The sequence below is a fragment of the Odontesthes bonariensis genome, chromosome 11, assembly GCF_027942865.1.
Source record: "Odontesthes bonariensis isolate fOdoBon6 chromosome 11, fOdoBon6.hap1, whole genome shotgun sequence".
Lineage (NCBI taxonomy): Eukaryota > Metazoa > Chordata > Actinopteri > Atheriniformes > Atherinopsidae > Odontesthes > Odontesthes bonariensis.
This window is the reverse complement of record NC_134516.1, coordinates 22048216-22072261: the sequence shown is the minus strand read 5'-3', so window position 1 is coordinate 22072261 and position 24046 is coordinate 22048216. Positions and strand designations below refer to the sequence as shown.

Genomic DNA, 24046 nt, shown 5'->3' with positions numbered 1-24046 from the left:
CACCACTTGTAAGGCATTTTGTGTGGATGTGCCCCTCGAGTTGGTTATTAATCCCGAGTGAAGAATACCAACCTTGAGCCACACTCTAGCTTGAGTAGCTGCCATACCAAACCCTGTTTTCCTCTCTTCTTAACCAAAATCTGAGCATAATAACTGTCACACCCATCAGCACTGAACTCCCAACCGATTTTCTTGGTGAGCTCTCGAAATGTTGAGGCAATGACTTCAGGTTATACCAAAGTGTCAGAGAATGGAGCATGACTGAATCTAAATAACTGGTATAGATTTGTTGATGGAATTTATCAGACAACAAATAGCAAAATGATCTAATGTTTCCTACCAGATAAACATAAAAGTTTAGGGTGAGGTGTGTCATAGTCACAGTACATCTTTAGGCCATGTATGTAAGCCATTGAAACCATTTTCTGTGTGCCTGTATGTGCATTGGTGTGTGTGCATTTTTCACTAGCTGCCAACTTCAGAACGTTCCCCTCCACGTTACCATGGAAACAGTGCTCTTTTCTCTTTTTTTCCTACTCATGAATGGTGGTGTTCCCAATTTTCTCATATTTTTCGGTCCATTCGCCCTCTCCATAATGTATTTTGGCTGTATTTATTGCTTCACATTTGCTCTGACCAGACTTTTGGGTGAGCTCGTGTGCATTTGTATGTTTTTCAAATGACTGTGTATTGAATGGAGGGCTGCTCAATAGAAGACAGAGTGATGACCACATCAACAGCCAATGGGATGATCAGTTGCAGCTGGTGGGTTTAAACCAATGGAAGAAGCTTACAGATGATGTCTGAGGAGAGGGGATGCAGCACCATGGAAACTGCAGAGGGGATTTTCAGAACACAGGGCCCTCTAGTGGCATTTATTTGTCCTCCACCTGCATGTTTGAGTCCATCCTCCTGGGCGAGAGAACTTTTGCTGTTTTGTGATATTTACTTAACTTGTTCTTCTTGTTTTAGTTGTTATTTACTGTCAAACTATTCAGTCAAACAGAGTAACATTTAAACATTGTCACACATAGTTGGAATTATGAAGAATGGAATTCCTAAATTGGAAATTATATTTAGAACTTCAGTGTGAATGAAACATGGAAATAGTTTAGTCCAAGACTACAAAATTTGTATGTAAAATACTGAAGATATTTATAATTTTTACATGCTTACTGTTCATGACCAAGAGGATCAAATGGACTATTCTCACGTGAAATTATGTCATTCACATATTTTTGTTTTGTTCTTGCCTGATATATGAGGTGGATCTTTTTTTAAAAAAAAACATAATGAGGTAAGATTTATATTTGAAGATGGAGCAGTGGGACGAGAACGATTCGTGCCATCACCTCTAGGGGGCGTTACCAACCCATTTCCGCTTTGTCCTGCCTCACCTGAGGAGATTCCACCTGCATCCCTGCACCTGCACTTGCAGAAAGGTTGGCTGGCCGTGATTGGGACTGAATCCAAACATTATTACACGATTTTTTTTTTCCCCACCGGAACGTTATCTTTTTTTTTTAACCCTGAAAAAGCTTTACATTTGCAATAATTATACAACTCCTATGGGGAAAAGCTAACTCTATTTATTCATACCTGCGCCCCTATCTAATTGTCAGCCTCAATAGAATAAAACAAAAAGACTATGATTACCAAAATTGTGCTTAGAAACCTTCCTGAGGCTCCATGGGAATGTCACTGTCCCTGGAAATAGCGCGCAACCCTCTATATAAAGTGTACGGAATGCAACCGTTTATTCATATGGTTGACAGTCAGTGTAAGGGTAATTAACTATTACTGACAGAAGATATAATTCAAGTGAGAATAAATAGGATGTTAGAGTGATGGAGAGGGGGAAAGGCTGACGTAAGGTGAGGAGGTTCAGCTGGTCGACGCCTGCGCGGGACACACTGGATGCAACCTTTGGGGGAGATTAGTGGGAAACTACGCCTGAAGCGAAACCCGATCAAACGCCATCTTGGCTCGAGCGTTGCTACAAGACGAATCTTGGCCCACTCTCTCTGGCCATTTCGGCTCCGATCGGACCAGTTGCCTGGACGATAGAGGGAGGAGCCTGGCTTTTCTGGAAGTCGGAGGAACAGCCAGTCAAAGCCAGCCAGCATCTGAGCCAGCGTAAGAACTAGAGCAACGGTGAACGAAGGGTCGGGCTGTGTTAAAAAACGATATAATTTCAATATTCCCGTGCACAGACGGTGTAAGCAACAGAGCAGCTGTGGATATGAACGTGAAGGTCTTCCATTTGGGCTCGGGAAGCTGAAGCATACTGCAGCCGGGACACATTACGTTTTTCGGTGGGATAAGCCATCTGTGATACACTGGGTGTGCTCGGTGCAATAACGGCTCGAGCCAGCCGGTGATTCCATCGACAGCTAGCTAACCATTTTCGAAAATCCCGTTAGCCTGCGGTGAAGGGAGCATCTCGGTCAGTGCTGGAAGTCGCTGTGGATGCTGCCGAGGGAGTTCGGTACAAGGCAATATCCACCAGTGAGATACAAACCCGGGGCATGCAAAGAGGGGTGTTTTTCTGCAAACGAGCGAGGAAATCTCCACGCCCTGGGGTCTGGTCTGTGGTCACTGTTTAGCTAGCTCGCTGGCTAGCCAGCCTACCAGGAGAGTAGCTCGGGAGAAGGTGGGGCCGTGTACTGACAGCCCCGCTCGACAGCTAATGTGGCTAGCCGGCTAAAATTGTGTCTTTAGTGACCACTGGTTTTCCCGTCTCCTATATTGGGGGCGGGTTTGAATTGCCAAGCGTTCGTAGTCTGGCACAATAGAGACCCCATTCAGCAAGAAAACACGTTGTCATTGATTACTTCAAAACCCTTGAGGGTGGGATTTCTTGTGGAGAGCATCCTCAATTACCTGGATGACCATGGCGGACGACGACGTGCTGTTCGAGGATGTCTACGAGTTGTGCGAGGTGATCGGAAAGTAAGTATTGTCACGTACCACTGCATGTTGCACAGTTTCATTTAACCACATACTGTATAGCTTTGAGAACCATGTACATGTGTTGACTCGCAGGTTGTGCAGGGGTAAAGTCATGTGGGTGGGTGAGGTTGGATTAGGCTGCAAGGAGTCGTGCCACCTAAGTGGACACGGGATTTAACAACATGCACCGAGAGATCAAGAGGTTAAGACTTTGTCCCTTTTTGGGTTTCAGCGCCATTCAGATCAGAAATGGTTTGATCACAAGTTTAAAAAGTCGCAATTGGTATCAGTTTTCTTGAGGCGTTATTCTCGGGTGAAAATCTGCCATCTTTTACTGTACATGTGCACTAATGCAATTATTTTTTCAGTCAGCCAGTAATTCTCCCTTTGATGTGACAGACTCAGGAAACGGGACATGAGAAGAAAGGGAATAATCACCTGGCTGCTCTTTCAAATTCATGTACAGGGTTTTGCTTCTAAGAGTCCTTGGGCAGTGCCCACATGTAAAGTCAAAGGATTTCACCCACTTATTATAGGGTGATTTGATATGAAAGCAGTCTTTGTTTTGACCGACCTTTATGTTAACAGGTAATATCAATATTTGCTGCTTTGCCCATTTATTTTATTTTTTTTTAAATTAAAAACTAGATTTGGTACACTGTGAAATCAAAGGGAACATACCTTCTCATACTACTTTTTGTTGGACTGAAGGAGTTTCAGGGCTGTGTGAAATCAGTTCTTGTTCCTCAGAATGAAGAACCGCTTGCACCGTGGGGCTGGGGTTAAGATTGTCTGGACATGCAAAAGCAGCTAAAAGTTTGTGAATTGCTATATCGCCTGTGAGTGTTACAAGCCTTGTTAAATCCTGTTTGCAATGCATTCTAATTACTGGGATTGTAAGTAGACAAACTGAGTAAACTACAGGGAATTACATGCAGGTTGAACACACCTACACACAGATCAAGCACAACGTTAAAGACACTGAGCAGGCAAAGCGAGTAACACTGCTCATCTTGTTAGAATGTGATGTTCTGCTCGGAAAACCTGCATGCTTGCATTCACACAGATGCTACTTTGACTTTTACCATATTTAATATCTATTCACCTGACCATGTTCAGCCTCAGATTTCATCTCGTGGTCCCTCTGACGCTCTGGATCCTGCATATTATTGTTTTTTTTTTTAGGGATTGTCAACTGACTTGAGATGGGAACACAGTTCACCTCGGGACTGTGAGTCAGTGAAGCAGGTCCAGAGAAATTACCGTAGCAAATTTCCGACTCCTGCGAAAACCTGTTAAAATGTGTCATTAATTTCTGCGATCTGACAACAGTAGGTATTGTTGTGCCTATAGTGTTGTATTCATCAGCAAAACCCAGCAGGCTGTCTGAGTCAAACTAAAACAAAAGCTGCGCTGAAGTTCAAGGTGCTGTGACAACTGAAAATTGCCAGTGGATGCACGCTTCCTTTTGTGCAGTTAGATATGGCTCTTTAAATCTTCCTGGAAGTGGGGCGGGAAGAACGAGGCCTGACTTACTAGTCTGTCCCCTCCCCCCTGCAATCTTTCCTCACTGTAAGTCAAGAGGGTCCATTACGTTAGTTGAAGGGGGAGAGACGCTCTCTCCCAGCCCTCAGGCCCTGTTCTTTATCCTGAGAGTCCCAGTTGCCTTGGTTACTAATTGATGTTTAGTCCAGGACCGCTAACTTGGACTCCCTGCAACAGATACAAGGTGCCGCCGGTGAAAGTTAATGTGGAAATATTGCAATCCAAACATTTGCATTCCTTCATTTGACAAATCATATTAGCAGGGGTCGTAAATGCGGAGCGGTGTATAAAGAAGGCCCGAGTCAAACAATTGCATTCTTTGTATAGACTGTAAATTCACAGCTACCTTAAAATGTCCTCTTTTTTTTTCTGTGTGTTGGTCTCAATCTAATTTTTTATCTGCATTTTAAGCTTGAAAGTCTTTCTTATCCACCTGGTTCTTTAGTGTTGAATCCTGGTGTCTTGGGATGTGTTGTGGGAGGAAGGAGGGGATCATTTTTCCTCAGCCTGGAGGTGGGAGGGAAAGGGAGGCTGAGGTAGATCAATGGAGACAAGTGGAGTTGGGAATGTGATGGCCCTGAGGCTAAGGATATAAATAATGGCAGGAGACACCGACTGCAGCACTCCGCCTTGTTTTAGCCGCGTGTTTTATCGTCGACACGACCGTAGCTACTAGACAGCATGGCAGACAGGATGTTGGTTGTAAAACATTTTCATTTCCTACCTAAACCACAATACGGGATCTTTTAGGAAAAATGAGGGTATTGATCCCTTTTAGTCTTTGTGCTGTAACAGAAGCCAGGCTATTTTGTCAGCTTAAATCTATCCCAAAATGGCTTGTAAGCGATTTGATAACTTCTCCGTTCGTGCAGAAACATCCGACCATCAATTAAATTATTTGAACCTGACCCCTTTTTATTTTAAGCCTGTCTGGTCAGATCTCGCTACTTGAAAAATACTGTAATTAAGAGCAAGTGAAACTATTTAATCCTTAATGACAGTGTGGTAACTGCATTGTTCTTTTCAAAGGTTTTCATGGGGATTTTTCTCATATTGTTGGATCGCTTTGCTGCTGCACACATGTGCCTCCTGCTGACCTTTGACGTCAGCCCCATTCAAACTTGTACCTAAACCCTTTTTATCCAGCTCGCCCCTCCTTCACACTTCTGTTATAGTTCCGAGAAGTCGTCTTATTATTGTCCCTGATCGGCTTGAGTCAGTGAGGAGCTGCCTGACTGGATGGGATTTAGAACACTGGGGACGCCATAAGTGCCCAATAATCACCTCTTCTTAAAGGGATAGTTTGCCTCTTTTGACATGAAGCTGTATGACATCCCATACTAGCAATATCTCTTATGAGCCTGTGAGCCGAGTTCCGGCCTCGTTTTGGCGTGGACGAAGGTAGCTCTTTGCCTGGGGTTTAAAAAAATAAAGCGTTTTGCTTCTCAAAACAATATGCGTTCAAAAGAGTAATAAATTTGCATCACAAAATCGTTCTCTAGGAAAAAAGTCAAACCTCACAATCGCTTGGCGCTATTTTCTCTCCCTTCAACCACTAATGTTGGTTGATTAGTTTTACCTAGATCCAACTGGTATTTGCTGACACCTTTGAGTTTAGATGGCTTAAGGTACCGTGTGAATTCGCACACAACTTCCAGTGTGGACACGTTGTTCAACGGGATCTTTCGAACGATGTGCTCGTTCTGTCACTGCAGCACCGAGAGCTTTGCAAGGTTTCAAACCTGAGAGCAGAAGCACAACAAGACAAAAATATTTCATCTCATAACCGGTCAGGTGCTCCGTCAAGGTCTATAGTCGCATGGCAACTGGAAGAGCTGTTTGGCATTGCTATGAAGACCAGCGTGAACTATGTCTGATTATTATTTTTTCAATTGTAAAACTTCTATTCATTGCACGCATGTGAATATTTGTCCAATTCCCTCGTGGTCACTTGAGAAAAATGGAAAGAAGCCAGTTGTCAGTTCACTTTCTGACGAGAATAACTGTTAAAAGATGATATGAACAGATGTAAACTGCTCAGGTATTTAAAGGGTGCTCTTAGTTTGTAGTTTACGTGATGAATAAGTGATGGACATAATGCATTAACCACATGCCATTTTTGGGATTTCAGCAAGGCTGTTGGCAAAGCACAGAGGTAATTTAATCAGTTCTGTCTGCAGTGATTCTGCTTGAATAGGACTTGGGCTGTTGAGAAGTACTGTTGGAGTCTCTGAGCTCTTTATTTCTGCCCCGGGGTGCTCATTACGACCAACAATATTGCACTGTGTGACTCATTCTAAACCAATGAAGTGATCAGTCCTAAGGCTTATTCTGACTTGGATCATTTGGTTTATTAGGCAGCATTTTGATGCTTTCAGTTATCAATGCAGTGAAAAAAAAGTTTATTATTATCATTGTTATTGTTAATATAATTTAATGTGTTGAATTATAGTTACTCATCAAGCAGATGTAGACTTTAACATAGAAATCTTTACCAAAATGCTTTGCTGTAAGAGGGGCGCATGTGACTTATTTTGTCATAGTAGCATTTGATTTAACTTTATGTGATAAGAGTTTTAAGTTTAGTTGTTATTCATAGATGATTTGTCAAAAGTTTAATTTGTGTTACACTGACTCATGTCAGATCTATTCTACATTTGATTAATGCCCCACGGGGCAGATTTTAGCCTTCATTAGGCACAACTTTACACAGTTTAAGATGGCCCATTGCTGTTGAATTGGAGACGATTTTCCATCTGGAAAACCAGAGACCGTTTCTCCGTTTTGGAAGAATAGTCCAATATTTCCCGGCCCCTGAAGCAAGCAGCTCTTGATTCAGAAGATTAAAAACCCCCGAAACTCCTTCAGTCAAAACTAATTCATCTGAGGTCGTCTTTAGCCTGAAACGAAATTGTATAGGTCTTTTCTAAATATCGACGCATTATATATATATTTTTTAAAAAGCCGCGTTTTTGCCCTCCTTTTGCTTCCTTTGATTTTTCTGACTATCTCGAGCTAACCGAACATGGCTTTCTTTGTCAGCTGGCTAAACTATCGATAACACAGTCTTTGCGTGAAACTGTGTTAAATCAAAGGGAAAAGCCAAAGAAAATAATGTAGAGACTGCTAACATTGGCCAGCCCCTTGGCATGTACCCTATCCATGGTCAGTTAGCAAGCAAACTGTAAGACCCTCAGTCTGTTGGTGGCCTTAATATAAATGTGATGATATCACAAGGCTCTGAAACTGCCTAACACATGGGTTGTGGTGTTAATTGGTGTTGGACAAAACACTTAAAGGGGTTAATGGGGAAGCTCGCTGAAAGCTAAGGGCTTTTTCTTTGGTTGCTTTTACACCACAGATGTAACAGCCTGCCCTGTGGTTGGTACATGAATTTCAGTCGCATTGTAATTTCTCACTCACTTATAGGCTTCTCATAAAAGTTTAGCTTCACTGTCAGTACATTGCTCTGCGTGTTTTGTTTCGTTTCGAAGGTTAATGCTAAGAACGCGATGTCGGCCCGTGCAATTATGTGACCACAAAGTACGTTTTTTTTTTTTTTTGCTCGTTACCCCGCCGCTAATCATAAGATGACCGGCCAGTCTCAGTTTGGCAAGTGGCGCGTGTGGTCACGTGACTTTCCCCGTGCATAATGAGGACCAAATGAAAATGTTTTTTGTTTTTTTTTGGCAACAAACCTTTCATGGGCACAGAGAAAAGTAGGATAAGTCATGATGCCATTTATTTATCACGTCGCATATCGCAATACTCGGTTCTATAACTGCAATATGAGTTTTTCCTCCAAATCGTGCAGCCCTACTTTCATAGATGACTTTTCTTCACTAATATTTGCAAGTTTTTATCCTTTTTTAATTCATTAATCTATTGGTTTCTGTAATGGTGGATTTTAGGTTCCAGCAGTTTCTACTCTGAGGTTGGAACTGAAAAAGTTAGTGTAAAGCTACAATAATGGATGCATTTTGCTTCTTTGCGAGGCATACGCTGAAAATCTCGCCGTTTACACCCATCCCCATCAAATGTTCCAGAGTGCCAGGATTATTTCAACAGAGAGACACTTTAACAGGGCTCTGCAGACTGCTGCCCTACTGCTATGCACTTGTGTCCACAGTAAAAAGAAAACATCGTATGGCTCGCTGACCTCAAAACAACTAGACTGCGAGTTTTTCCCCATTGTTATTTGCTATCAATGCCCGGGAGTCCTCATTTTGGGATTATCTGTTGTTTAATAACAAAAAAACAAGATGATCTGAATCAAACTATATCTTCCATCTCAGATCATCGCTCCCCTTTCGTCTTCTTGCACCACTTTGAGTATAGTGGCACACCAGATTGAGTGAGTTTGTTAACAAGCTGTTTGGGAAAAATGAAAGTCATAACAACTTAAGTGACCTTTCAAATAAGTGTACCTTTGTGCAATTATGTTGAATAATCTGAAACACAACATTGACCAAAATAATGTTGATTATGGTTCTCGCTTTAATCAAACAGGCCTCATATAAGTTGTGTTTTTCTAATTTTGTCATCTGTTACAGTCGTAGTTTTGTTTCACAAGGGCGCGTTCTCTCTTTCCAGCTTTGAACCTTCCTCTCAATGCCCAGTTGATGCTCCTTTTAGCTTCCCACACGCAGCCGATCAATAGTTGTGAATGGATGAGGCTTTCTCTCTGAATCCAATGAATCCAGTGTTTCTGGATCCACTTCTCGTTGATGTCAGAAGGTTTTTCTCCGAAAGCTTTAAAACGTCTAGAGGGTGTCTCGGCTCTAAATGACTGTTTGCAACATGAACGCTAATATTCAAAGGGCAGTTACCCTCATTTGCTTAAGGAACACTCTGGATTACTGTGGCACAGACCTCCACAGACTGTAGTGGAACCACGTTGAACTTGTTTAATTAAAAGCTTTGCACTTTTGCTCAGTTGGCCGGCAGGGCAAACGTCGGTGATCCTGAAATTTCTCTGCAGAAAGTGCTGTGATGATCTTCAGCGTGATAAGCTCATTTTTATTTTGCTTGTGTCAAAGCTCAGTCTCGCAATGTAAATATTGAAATTTGGTCTGTTATGAATTTTGCATGTAGGTTGTTTATTTCAGGGCAAATCCTACTTTTTTTGCTGTGCTTCAGGGGTGTGGTTTGATGAATGTAGTGGCGATAGAATTGCCATTATTTGCCAGTGTTTATAAGGAAAGACCAAATACGATGTTGTTTACCTCGTTGGGTATTAAATCCCATTTAATTATGATTTGGAGAGATGATGTATCATGCTAGCTCCTGGTTAAAGCTAAATAGCAAAATGCTGCTCTCAGGAGAGCATTACTGTAAATGTGGAGACTGTATTGATGTTTCTAGTCTGAAAAGGACACCCTGATTGGATATTTGGCTCGTGGCCGGCGTGGATGTTAAAAATGTACAACCTGTCTTAGATTTCCATAAAGCAGAAAGCTGCAACGAGCCAAGGAGCAGTCTGTGAAGGCTGCCACTTCAGGCTAATGTTTGATGACTGCTGCTGTCGGATGTGAGCCATGTGTGGGCGTTTTGTGCGAGCCCACTCAGCACAGCTGCGGTGATGTCAGTACGGCATGTGGCCTCCTCATATTCACACTTGTGCACCCGTTTGTGCTTCTATCTTTGTGAGGACACTTGTGTGCATAAAACATTCCAGAGCTTCTTACCAAGCCGAAGCAGCGACTGAAAATCTAACCCCACATTAAAATGGAGTTCTACCTTTTTATCTAAAAAAACAAAACAAGTTTGAGCCCAGTTTTGGAAGCCAAGTTAACAGAGGTTGATGCATGGAGTCTGGCAGGTTCATCCAACCCAACTTCATTTCTTAATGAGGCTGTAATGTCTCACATTGGCAAGCATGAGATCGGTGCCAAGATTTTCTTACTCTCCTGCATTATTTGTGTCCTTTCGGTCGCTGCTTCTGCCTTAACCTGCCCAATTCTTCGACAGCCTGAAACCGAGAAAGGCTTCATCGTGTACTCAGGAAGCATGTCTCTCTTAGTAGTGGATAAACACAGCTGCTACAGCACATAAACCCAGGAGGGCGAAGGTCATGGGGTTGTCGGATAATTCGCGGGATTCCTGTGGAATCTGAAGGGAAGCGTATCGTTTTACAGTTGCCTCGGCCCAAAGTGTGCACATGCTGCCTGTTTGTAGGGCTGATCATTGCAGCAGATGTGAGACACTAGTGAGAGCAAATCAGCTGCAGCACTCTCTGCATGCACGGCTTTTACTGTCCGGTGCACTGGCACTGTCAAGCAAGTTAATTTGCTAATTAATTCTTTTTATTCAGTTCAGCAATGCCTGCCAATGGTCATCGCTTTGCTTCAACAAATTAGGACTGCTTAAGATGTGAGTGGTCTGCTCCTGTGTGTGTGTGTGTGGGGGGGGTTCAGTAGAGTTGGTCACACTTTGAAGGATTATAAACCTGAGAGATGTGAAGACAGCTGGAACACGGGAGGGCTGTGAATGTCTGGGGCTGGAGACGGGAGAGTGTGTTACCATCTCAACTTTCAGTGTTTATTCCTCGTACTTGGAGCTGTGGGTATCATGACAAAGAATTACTGTATACAGTCGTACAAACACAAGATCTGCTGGTGGATGCCACAAATTGTGCTCTTTTCTTCACAGTAGCAGCATTTGTTATTGTTGATATTCGGTAAAAAGACAAATTTTGCAATTAAAACATACTTGGTGTTTTAAATTGAATGAAAAATCTGAATAATATGGTGAATACGGAGAAAGGCAGAGCACTGCACGGAGCATCTCTGGAGTGTATTAAAATGGTGAGCAGGCCCACTCCCTTCAGATTCTGTTCAAGACGGCGGGAGAAAAAGATATAAATTACTTTTAATGAAGGCTCTTTGTTGGAGCACTGATGGCTGGAGGTTGAGTCACAAAGGCTGCTCGACTGGCCGATTGAATAGGATCAGTGTTTGAAAGGACATCTTCATTTAAGGCTCCGAAATGTATTAATGAAAGTAGTTGATTAGTGAGTGAGGGGACACTGCAGTTGAGTTGTTCTGAGTGGTCACCTTCCCTTGTTGTGAACCATTTCTCACGTGATTGAATTGGTCTCTATTCTAGGATGATGAGGCCCAAAATAAAAGTAAGGAGTAGTTGCGTGCGAGCTTTCGTCTTCTTAGAACGGAGAGCGAGGGCGGAGCTGTGCTAGAGAATCAAATCGGCTAATCACAATTGAATTGATGCATGAAGTCAGTGGCAGTAGTCGGAGTTAATTTGACTTTCCCTTTTCTTGATGACTCACACCACTGACTCCTTGAGGTCAGAAGTCACAGCAACACTTTAAAGCATTTTATTTTTTCTTAATAATCGTTTACCGCGTTTAAAGGGAAGCTAAACGTGCTGTTTGGTCTGTACAGGTATTACACGTTGCTAGCTTTGAGCTTTGCTTATTCACTGAGGATAAAGTTGACATGCTTTTCGCTTTGAGGACGACACGTTTACTGCCACCCACCAACCATCCTCCCTCCCAACTCATTGGTATTAACAAAAAAAAAAAAAGGTGTTTATTTTTCTGAGTTGTCTAGTTCAACAAAATTGTTAACAGTCATTGTTTAATATGCTACAGAGCTGCGTGTTTTGTCAGTAATGCAACAGAAAAGCTCTGAAAGATATCACAAATCTACTCCTGGACAACTGTTTTAATCCTCCGTGCATAGCTTCGAGGCGCGCTGCTGGAAACGGCTCAAAAACCACACCTACCGCTCGCATGTCAGCATTTGCATCAGTGCAGCTACATGAAAAACAACTTTGCAATCTTTCTCCTTTCTTTGTCTTGAAAATAAACTGCAGGGGCAGGTCTCTCGTGCACAGGTCTTTTTGTTAGATTTTAGATTTTTACAGCTGTGCTACACCACACAGCTCTATAATTCCCACTGGCTCGAGTGTGGAGGCCACCGAGCGTAGTTAACCACCCACTGTAAACCCAGAATATTCTCAGAAACAACGCTAGGTCTGCCCATTGCACTCAACGGGTGTGTCTCCATGATTATGTGTACATATGTGATTTAAGTGCAAACTGAACTGAGGGTTATTCCTGTGTTTTAATGTTAGAAGTCAGGCACACTACACACAGAGGCGTGTTCATGTGTTTTTGTAGGTGTCTGTGACTAACTCGGCATGTGCGTGTTGCAGGGGTCCCTTCAGTGTGGTGAGGCGCTGCATCAACAGGGACACGGGCCAACAGTTTGCTGTAAAGATCGTCGATGTGGCCAGCTTCACCTCCAGCCCAGGCCTGAGCACTGAAGGTGAGGAACACGGCAAACCCGTTTTGGACCGTAGCCGCTGTGTGTTTGCTGTCCATTTGGAGGGGCAGTTTGGTGAGGTTAACAGCTTCAGCTCCACAGAGGGATGCTTTCAGTCACAGAAAAAAAGCGCTTTGCTTTGAAAGGATGACAACAACAACAACAAAAAAAGGGAAAACTAACTTGCGGTTCCTTTTCTGTTCTGGTATACATACTCGCCCACCTGTTTTTCCACTTGGACTAAAACAAAGAGAATAATCTGCAAATACTGTTTGGCTCAGACATCAAACACGAAGGCACATACAGAGAGTGAAATCGCATTGTCACACATAAACAGATGAAGCATAATGTCATGCACACACTGCACCCAGATGAGTAATGTTGGAACTCCGTGTGTTTGCCTGTTTTTGAGTGTGGTTGCTTTACGTTGCGATGGCATATTTGTACGAGTTAATCGCATGTTCCTCGTCCCACTATGTGGTTCTGCGCCTTGTCCCGCTGAGGTCTGTGTGCGTTCGTCAAAGAGGCGAAAGATCATAGGTGTTTGTTGGTGGCAGCGTTGGCATTCACCAAGTGCCATCTGTGATGTCCCAGTCAGAGATTCGTGCAGCAGCCAATAACAGCAAGACAAGGAAATGACCCAAAGGAGGGGAAATGGAAAAAGAGATTTATAGATGTAGTTTACAAACCAGAATCCGCAGCCTCTTTTTGTTGCTAAATTTATTCATGTGCATGTATGAAACGCGTACATGAAAAGGGTTCATCTTGCCCCAGAAATTTTGGAGTTGCAAATCTCTTGAGTCACGTAAAAGCATGCTTCATTCAGTGGTCAGCTGCATCATTGTTTACATCATTGTGCACTTTGCCTGGAGTGGATCTGCTGAGAATGTCTCATAAGAGGCAGCTATACCAGCTCGGCAGTTGGCAACCTAACCTCATTCTCATCATGCCAGTTGCGTCTGCAAGATGGATGAGCTCTTAATGACGGCTCATTTGTCAAATTCACAGCAGATTTGTAGTATGACGGCTATCTTTGACACATCAGACACTTATAAGTGGGTCTGAGTTCTTATAGACTGTAGACTGCATCCAGATGCCTTTTTTTTAACATCTGCTAGCATATTTATATCTTGTAAACCTTCATGTGTAGTGTCCAAGTTGTCTGGTTATACTAAAGCTATATGTTCATTACAGACTTTATTCCTAATTGATTAGTATGCATAATGAATTTGCATATTTTCTTACTCAAACCTAAAAAGATATCTAATGTTTTGTGGGAACGCTAAATTAGGGATGTGCTTTTCAAGTGAAAATACAGTTTGAAGTAAAGGGGGAATTGAAATAAATCAACAAATGATAACTAATAATTTCTCTTGTTGGGGCGCTGTCGCACCTGAGCTCACAGGAGCCCTTTTCTGTGGCTTTTGGCAAACACCTCACTTTGTGCTGGAAGTAACACATTACCACCAGCTGCTGGTTACAACAAAAAGAGCTTCATCGTAAGATTATAGTTGCATAAACTATTTGATTTTATAGTTAAACGACTATTCGAAAAAGTTTCCATCCTCATAATAAAGTGTTTTTTATTCTGCCACTATTTTGTCAGGCGAGGAGAAATGAAGCGCCTGTCTCAAGCAAAACTGACGCAGTGTAAAATTTACAATATAAAGCATTGGTTCAAAGTGCTGATTTAAGCTGATTTTGATGGAATGAATTTGCTCTTCTGGTGTCCCTGCTTCGAGTAGCTTTTTACCCGGCATCTGAATTCCTTCCGAATTCTCACAAGTACACAACCGCACCAAAAAAAGCATTTAAAAGGTTAAGTTGCTGCCCGTTCAGAAGAGGCAGTCTGGTTCACAACTGTAGTGGGATTATTTTCATCATCCATTCATTTGATTTGTACCACAGAGATTCTGAAATGTATCAAATTACTGAAGAATAACTGAAATGTCTGGCAGTTTTACTCGATTAGACTTGAACATTTGCTTGATGTCTTGTTGATTGACAGATCATTTAATCTTTTATGAATGTTCTGGTATAGACAGTCAACATGATGGCAGTTATGTTCGATGAATGTGCGTAAACTTAAATCAATACAAAGATCACCGTGTTTGCATGTTATTTGCTTCCCATTTTGGATGTTTTTTCCTATAAGCTTCCTTTGACCAATAATATGTGATAATGTAGAGCCAGAAACGCTTTAAGCGTTCACTTAATGTGAGAAAAAGTACCTTTTTTCTTCTTTTAGACATTTTTAAAAGTCACAAGAAGAAGTAAAAAGTTGTCCGCTCATGGTGGCAAGATGGAGAACTGGAGGTACAGCCATGTTTTAGGGAGTGCTTATTAAGAAAGGACCCGTGTCAGCAGAAATGTGAATGAAAAGCTGGTGAACTGCAGGCTGGGTTAAGAAATATTTCCACATTTATGTACAAGTGTATTTGTGAGAGATTTAGACGGACCAGTGTGATTTCTAATACGCTGGTTTTTGTCTTGGATTTATCATTTCAAGAGGTAAAATGTCCAAAACAAACCTCAAAGTGAAATGATTTAACGTGACGTCCCAGCTTGGCCGAAGCCTCCATGTAAGAATTGATTTGGAATCGGCCCAGTAAATGGCATCGGCCTCCTTCAGAGTGTTCCAGGCCCGTCGGAGTGGTTTCCTCGCTGCCGTGTGGACACTGGGCAGCATTGTTACATTCAAGAACAGATATTCAATGAGACGGGCGAGGATGAGAGTCGAGAGGAGAGGAGGGAAATAATGGAAGCAGAGGGGCAAGAGAATGGGGCCTCTGTAGTGTGGACACGGCGTCATTTCTCTGCGTTGCATAATGATACTGGTCTGTCACGACACAAAGAGCAGACACACAAACACACACAAAGATCAGCAGACTTGCACATGGGGAGCGGAGTGTGTAAATGAGGTTTTTATGGACTGTGGAACTCAACAAGAGCACATTGTCTGTCAGTTCGCTACATCCGTCTGTGTCCGTCTTAACCACTTCTTACCAGTTGTTTGTGGATCTCTTCCATAATTGTGTGTTTCCCTTTCTTTAAGAGAGGGGGGGGGGGCTGTCCAATCATCTTGGGAGTGTTTTCCCTGTTTATTGATGCAGTCAAAACAAAAGGATCGCCTCTGGGTCATGATGCAATTGTATCTGCAGTATAATTTTGATCTAATTACAGCGAGTGGAGGAGAGGATGATGATGAGTCAGCCAGATATGCAAGTCGAATAGATTATTTTTAGTGGTCCTACATCTGACGTGACTTGTCTTTGTTATTTTGTTCATCCCTCAGCCAAATGTTTGACATCTCGAGTCCTGTTTCTCACCAAACGAGTTGCACTTAAACCCCCTCTGGTGTTGAAGTAGGGATGTGGCAGGTCTGTTGAGGAGTGAAAGGAGGAGTGAAAGGAGGAGTTTTTTTTGTGTTTTTTTTTTTTTTTTTCTCTAAGTGAGTTGAACGTATTGAAGGCAGACATTAAGGCTCCACGAAACCACCTGTCCAGTCTGTATTTGTTCTTTATGTCTTTGGGTTTTGCTTTTGCTTCTCTCAGTTACACCTCTCACTTTTTCGGTTTCTAAGTTTGTCTCCTCAGTTTTCCAATCTCTATCTTTATTTCTTCCGTGCAGGCCCATATGTGCTGTTAAATGTGGAATTCAAGTCACTGTTAGCAACAGCTTAGCAACTTCTTATCATGAATGTGAGAACCAACACCTTTACTCACAACTTGTTATGATAATTAGCTGCTGCGAAACACTAATATTGGATGCGAACTGTGTCTTACCGTGGCTCTCTTCCAGATCTGAAGCGAGAGGCGAGTATCTGCCACATGCTGAAACACCCCCACATCGTGGAGCTGCTGGAGACCTACAGCTCCGATGGCATGCTGTACATGGTGTTTGAATTGTAAGTCAAAAAGCCCAACGGTTTTATTCAGGGTCCTTTTTTCAGTGGTTGTGACAGGCAGGGAACTGTTTTTTTTTTTTTTCTTCTTCTTTTTCACAGCTGCTTACCAGTAGCATTTGCCCAATTTTTTTTCTGGTATATAGTTTGAGTCAAAACCATCATATACTTAATGCTGTGTGGTTACCTGCTCCAGCAGCTGGAAAGCAGACGCACAGCAGCACACTAATTTCATGAGCGGGGGGCAGATGGCTGCCGCTGATAACATCACAGGCTGAGTCGCTGAGTGTAACCACCCCTCATTTTAATGGTTGCTGACTTCTTAGTGCACTTGACGAAACAAAAAAACAAATCTGCATACTTTGCTCAAATTAAACTATAAATATTGCTCAGTTTATGCAAAAGACAACATCTCATTCAGGTGTGTTCTGATGGGTGTAGTTTAATGCTCTCTGCTTTAATGAGTTGCTAGTTTGCCGTGTGTAAACTTTTATGATTCATAGGGAACTTCATATAGGACCGCACCAACCCTGATATCATTTTGCTCTTTCCCCCTCAGTATGGATGGAGCAGACCTGTGTTTTGAAATCGTTAAGAGAGCCGACGCGGGGTTCGTTTACAGCGAAGCTGTCGCCAGGTAGGTCAGAGAAATGGTAAATCCTGAAATAAACAACGCGCAGACTCCCTGAATGCATTTCTCCATGTCTCTTTGTGCTTTCTGTCCTTCCAGTCACTACATGAGGCAGATTTTGGAGGCACTTCGATACTGCCATGACAACAATGTGATTCATCGTGATGTAAAGGTGAGGTTGCCCACTGAGCTACAAAAACCACACAGCATGTCATTTCATGGAAACCTATCTTTGCTCTGCGTTCCAGCATTAGGGCGATGACTGTACAATTCCTGTTGACGTTCACTTTTTATGTTATCTCGTAGTTACCACAGAAGAAACCTGAATTTAATTCGACCACCTCAAAGTCAGCCTTGTTTGCAAACCAGTGCCTTTGTAAGCTTAATTCTAGTTGCAGGTCCAACAACAATTGTCAGATTAGCATCAATGAGCGATTCCAACAAGATTAGCCAATCCAGCCAAGGTGACAGACGCTGCCGAACCAGATGGAGCATCTCTGGAACAAGCCCTCGATTCACATCAACCATTTCACTGTACATCCTCAAATATATCGACATTGTCTGAGAAAGTAATGAGCAAGTCGGTTCAACTTGAATGGATAAGAGATAGTGGTTGACCAAACTTGGTATTTACTGTTTTGTCTGCTGTGCATGCCATCTTGCACAGCTACTGTCTGCCTCCGTCTTTAGTGTAAGCAAGGAAACAATGAAGCTGAAATGTTATCTCAAAAGCCACAGCCACAGATATTTTCAAGGGTGCAAAACTTCACTGAGATGTTAAAGTTTAAACAAACTGCCGCCAAGTTTTCAAAATTTAATTACAGCAAAATCAACTAGGTAGTTAAAAATGATTTTTAATCTTGAACAAATTAGATTTATATGAGCAGACATACTGGGTTTTACAGAGAATTTGCACACTTTGCATGTAAAGTTAGGCTGAAAATGAAAATTCTTTACATTTCTTACAGTTTCATATACTTGTGATCACCGTTGGCCAGAAAGTGGGAGTATAGTTGCTCCTGTACGGCGGAGGTTGGAGTTCATGACACAGATGCTGGTTCTAGGGGTGAGGGAAGGGGTGTTGAGGGCAGAGTTGGGTAAAGCCATTGGCATAGATGGTCGCCTGGTCTCCGCTGTTGAGCTTAAAGATGTTGCTTCAATAAGGAAGGGGAACCTGTTGCCCAGCCGGTGCCCGAGTGCTTGCAGTGCGGCTTTGCGCACGGAGCCAGATAACAGAAAGTACATGATAGGATCCAAACAGCTGTTAAAGGCGGAGAATAATAGCATGACCTCGTTGGTACGGTCCACCAGGTGCAAATAGTCACACGATACCCCATCTAGTTGAGAGTAGATGTAAATGGGGCGGAATGCATGGTAGGGCCCAAAGCAGAGGGTGAACAGAAACAGGACAAAGAAGGACTTCTTTGCGGTCCGTTCGTATTTGTGGGCGTTAGGAAGGTCCGGCTTGTCCCGCGACACCCGCAGCAGCCGGGAGGCAATCCTGGCGTAGGAGACCACGAGTATGGTGAAGACGAGCCAGAAGAGTAACACCAGCACTGCGTTGAAGTAGGCCTTCTTTCTGGCACTGTGCCGCTGCTTGTAGTGGAAACATTTTCCGCTGTTTTCGGTGTCCTCCGGTGTGGCGATCATGGGCACTATCGCCACCAACGACAGGGCCCAGAGAGCCCCGCACGCCATCCAGCTCCATGGCCGGCTGTGCCCCCACAGCCTCATCCTCATTCCTCTCTGTGCTCTGCCTTTCCCCCTCAGCCTCAAGAATCTGTCCAGGCTGATGAGACCCAGTAATGTTATACTGACGTACATGTTCATGTAAAATAAATTTCCCACGAACTTGCAGGCTACAGTTCCCAGTGTCCACTTGTTGCCATTTATATGGTAGAAAACCCTGAAGGGCAGGCACGTGAGGAGGACCAGATCGGCCACGGCACAGTTGATGAGGAACACCCTCACTGAGTTGCGGCTCGAGTTTAGGAACAGAAAGACCCAAAGGGCAAACAGGTTACCCACAAGCCCAAAAACGAAGATCAGGGAATAGATGACTGCCAGCGGCAGACGGAGGGCTGTGTCATCAATTATGCACTGCGTCTGGTTTGTGGAGGCGTTCGGTGAGGTGGCTGAAAAGTGCGATGACATAGAAACGGAGAAGGATGACGTAGAAACGGAAGGGGACAGGTTAGAAGATGCAGAGGCCAAAGGAGCTGGTGTGAAAGAAGCGGTGGAAAAGAATGTGGTCATTGTGTCCGACGTTTGATGATAAGGCTCTGCAAAGGAAGAATAATAAAAAACAAACACATTTGGCTTATTGACGCAGTGACTTCAAGAACAGACGGATCTTAAAAAGCCAGATTTAAATGTCAACAGAGCAGGGTTATCAGACCACAGTATTTTCTGCGTAATTCACAGACAAGTGAGTAATATGTAGATTTCAGAATTAAAGGTCAGGCATGTTCCTCTCACTGTAAAGTTGAGATATAAAGTCCAGTATGTAGCATTACTGAACAAATGTCAGCTCTCTCCAAAAAAATTTACTCGAGAAACATTTGATCATCTGTAAGAAATTCTCCTTCCTCGGCTCAGTTTTGATGTTTCTTAAACGATGTGAGCAGAAGTCCTAACTAACTGAAAGTCGAACGCACACATTCGCACAGATACTCTTCTGGTCACTCCACACGCAGATGTTTGAATTACGACAGAGAACACTCACCATCAGCATTCCTTCCACTGAAGACTCAGAACAGCTGTAGTTTGAAGAGATGTGAGAGCACGGTGGTCCACTGTGTGGTTTCCTCCATCAGACTTCTTATAGAGGAAGCAGTTTCTTTAAAAATAATCCGTCATATGAAACAAATTTTAGTTTGAATATACGTTGAAACAAATGTCCTGTTCCTGAACCCATTTACTGTCCTCACCTTTATCTCTGCACTCCTTGAATGACTCATTTCTCCCACAGCACTGTCTTTTTCTTGTTTCCTCGTGTGCTCCTCCCAGTCTTCTTCTTAGCTCTCTGTTCTCAGCTTGACTTTCTCCGTTAGTCCTTGTTCCCCCTTTATGAAAGAACTTTTTTTTCTCTCTGCCTCAACTCTCTCACAGGTCTTGTTGCTGCTTTCTCTCTTTCTCACCCTCACGCTGCAGTTTTTATCTTGCATGCTCTCGGTTAACATCCTCCACACCCCTTTAGCCCCCTCTTACTAGAAATACAAAAATGTGAAGGGAGGAAATAAACCCACCACCACTCACTCACCATGTTCTCTACCTTGTCTCACGCATCTGATCTCTCTGCGGCCCCGAACTGTCCGTGCCAGAGCCAAATGACTCCAACCTATTACTGAACGTATTTCTATAAGAGACTGTATGCACAGTTGACATGAATTGATATAGATAATTAATCTATAGCAGGGTGTTTACAGAAGGTGTGGATCCCTTCCACTTCCTCTTACATAGTTATTTCAACCACTTCAACACAAGCCATTTTTACATATGAGGCACGCCGTATCGTGACATTATGAAGCCGCTGCTGTTCCTCTTTGGTCATTCCCACACTCCGCGTTACTTTGTCTTTGCAAATAACACGCCGGCATGGCAGAATCTGCTGAGGGACAACGGAGATGTCTGTAAAAGCGGTGTGCTGCACTGGAGCATCACACACACCAAATCGGCCCCTCTTCCTTCCTGTTGCCCACAACTCAATTAGTCCCACCTTTAATGGGCAGAGGGAGCGGGGCTACTAAAACAGAGTCCACTTCTGGAGAAGCGTAGTAATTTGCTTGTGCGTTCTGAACCATTTGTTGTAATTTAGCAGTGGCAAAGATTATTACAATTTCCCGAGCGCAGACACAAACATTCCTTACAATTGAGTGTTTCCATCATTTTTTTTCCCCTGTACTTCATCTGACAAAGAAAAAAATAGTTGTGAGCTACATCTTGATGGAACAAACCATGCATCTAACTTATTGCACATTATCCTGCCTGTTCTGACTAAGTCCTGGGGTTACTGTGTCATTGTCGGCATCACAAAAACGCCACCGTGGTTACATTTGCATGACTTTTCTTCTCATTCTGAAACCTGAGGTGCACGAACCAGACATTGAACAAATAAGGCCTTGCACTTTTGCACAGAATGGGAAATGCAATACTCTGCACAAACTGCAAACTAGTAGGAAGAATCTGTTGATTTTTCTCTCGGGTTAATTGAACGTATCTGATTTAAGAGGTGTTACGTCCTTAACCACACGACTTGACATGTCTCTCTTTATTCCTCTGTAGCCTCACTGTGTGCTTTTGGCCTCAAAGGAGAACTCTGCCCCAGTAAAGCTGGGAGGATTTGGAGTGGCGATACAGCTGGGAGAGTCTGGTTTAGTCGCTGGAGGTACAAACACTCGCATGTCCACGCACACACACAGATACCTATACACTCGTTCTGAAGAATTGGACTAATGGGAACAACGCTTGATTAATTGGCGCGGTCATGTGAAAAAGAAAGTAGGCTTTCTTTCAATTCTAAGGTTTTATGTATCAGGACGCAATTAAAAAAAATCATCTGGTTCTTACAAGGTCCGAAAATAAGGGAAATAAAACCTCAGACATATTGCACTGTGTTACCATTTATTGCACTAGGTTTGGGATCGTCGTCCTGTTGCATGAAACAGTTTCAGCCGAGGTTTAGCTGTCAGACAGATGGTCTCGCATTTGACTCTAGAATACTTTGAGATATTATGGTTATGGTCAGCTACAGGTCATACAGCAGTAAAACGGGCCCAAATGACCCAGTTCAGCTGCCTTTGGCATTGCTGTTAGACTGAGTCTGGGTTGTGAGGTGACTTTTATTCATCCATATGTGAAGCCTTACAAAGGACTGGCCTGTTGATACTTCTAGAAAGCATTTGCCAGGATATTTATTTGTGTCATTATAAACAGCTGCACTATGCAGGTGAGGTGCCACTTCCTCTTATCGTCTGTTTCTTTCTCCTCGTTTAACATTAACTGTGCTGACCTGGAGCTCCCTCCTGGAGCTGACCACCTTCAGCTGTTTTTGGGTGTTTGAAACGGGTCGAGGCATGCCTGTCCCTCTCTTGCAGTTGTCAATATCGGGCTCACAAATGCACGGATACGAGAGCATAAAGACACAATACAGCAGTCACGTAGCGGATGTGAAAGCAGAGCTGTGGTTCCTAAGCAGAAGGAAGTGTGTTTGAGTCAGCATCAATAAGACCTGCAGTTTAAAGTTGACCTCAGCAGCCAAAGTGTATTTAAGTGAAACGGGACATTTTCAAATAGGACTCAAATCCTGTTTCTTGTTTTGTTTTTTCAAAGAGATAACATATTAAAATGGGTTAATTTATTACTGCTAATGTGGTACAACAAGGTGTTGAGTCATGGAGTGTTTCTTAGTTTTTTTACACACTGCCGCTGCATTTTGGGTTAGTTTTTGTTTAATAAAAACAACAGTGTAATATACGTTGGTGTTCATCTGAGGTTGTTAACCAAGTTTTTAAAGCCTGATTAGAACCAGATTATTTTTTTGAATTGTTTCCTGATATGTATGTCCTAAGAATTTACTGTATGTTAAGATTATCAAGCTGCCTGTTGGTACTAAAAAGCTCTTATTGCTTGAGATTTCAGTGTAACAATGATGTTTTTTTCCATCTTATCTACACTGTTGATCAGTGTTGTGGTTACAGAAATACCAATGTGCTGTTTTTGTCTTAAAGCGTTAATGTCACAGGTAGGGCTAACGTAGAGAAAACGGATCAAAACAATAGAGGCATCTGTTAAATAAAACGAATGAACTGATACTTTTTTTATTAGGTGAGAAGACATTTTGGTATTTTCTCTTAATGATCTGTTTAATGTCAAATATAATTTTATAGCTTTTTTTTCCATCCAAATGTCAAATAAATTCAAGTAAATGTTGCGTCATGAAAAATATATCTAATCCTTGTTTTTATATATATATATATATATATATATATATATATATATATATATATATATATATATATCCCTCTATGGTACGCATTATGATCCCAGTTAGTAAAAAATGTTTTGGGTGTTTTTTTGTCTTAAAATAGACCAAGTAAACTTAATCAAGAGACATTTTTAAAAAAATTATTTTTTTAGTAGTTTTTAGGGTTTGTTGCCATACGGCAACATGGTACGATAGTGGAAAGTAATGAAAACAAGAGAGTTTTGTTTAAAATTGTAATAACACTTATTTAAAAACTCATGTTATAGTCTCAACAATCCCCAGTAGCCTGAATAGTTAAGAATGCATCTCATTTGAAAGTAAAAACCATTTAAAAAGACATTTGTCATAGTTTAATTCAAATTTTTGTGCTATATCACTGTGTGCAATAGCGACTTGGAGATCTACACTGCTGAACCAGATATCAAAAAACAGCTTGTGGGACTGGTTGTCTGGGATTATGCTCGCAAGTCGTAAAACGATGTTGCCACTTGCACACTTAATCCTAATTCATCTTCACTACCATCTACTGGGAGGGCTAGTTTTGCTTTCTCCCGTGAGAAACCATAAAATATTGTTGCATTCATTATGTAAATGGAAGAAAGATGTGTCAAATATCATAATATGCAATGCCGAAAGGATTCACAAAGTGCATTATTATAGTAGACTATAGAAGATCAGTGTACACCAATGAAATTTCTATTGACTTCACTACAACAGTCAAATGTGTATCTGTCAAATTG

The 24046-nt window shown here is 42.3% G+C and overlaps 2 protein-coding genes across 11 annotated transcripts in view; one reads left to right on the top strand and one right to left on the bottom strand.

Moving 5' to 3' along the window:
- Positions 1-1980: 1980 nt before the first annotated feature.
- LOC142391805 (peripheral plasma membrane protein CASK-like) overlaps positions 1981-24046 on the top strand; it is a 44155-nt gene continuing 22089 nt past the window's right edge. For 5 of the 9 annotated variants that reach the window (XM_075477893.1, XM_075477888.1, XM_075477890.1 and 2 more), the window contains exons 1-6: positions 1982-2952; positions 12676-12788; positions 16587-16692; positions 17249-17326; positions 17420-17492; positions 21605-21707. In XM_075477893.1, coding sequence (XP_075334008.1) covers positions 2888-2952; positions 12676-12788; positions 16587-16692; positions 17249-17326; positions 17420-17492; positions 21605-21707 — 538 coding nt within the window. In that variant the 5' untranslated portion in view covers positions 1982-2887. Of the gene's footprint in view, positions 2953-12675; positions 12789-16586; positions 16693-17248; positions 17327-17419; positions 17493-21604; positions 21708-24046 lie in introns of all 9 variants that reach the window. The other 4 variants (XM_075477892.1, XM_075477891.1, XM_075477887.1 and 1 more) reach the window with 1 other exon arrangement.
- Positions 18167-20598, bottom strand: gpr34a (G protein-coupled receptor 34a). Of its 2 annotated transcripts, XM_075477895.1 has the most exons (3): positions 20251-20598; positions 20046-20159; positions 18167-19602 (listed from the first exon to the last, which is right to left on the bottom strand). In XM_075477895.1, the coding sequence occupies exon 3, from the start codon at positions 19574-19576 to the stop codon at positions 18305-18307; it is 1272 nt and encodes a 423-aa protein (XP_075334010.1). In that variant the 5' UTR covers positions 19577-19602; positions 20046-20159; positions 20251-20598; the 3' UTR covers positions 18167-18304. The 2 variants fall into 2 exon arrangements, with proteins under 2 accessions (XP_075334010.1, XP_075334009.1); XM_075477894.1 differs by having other exon boundaries at positions 20046-20598.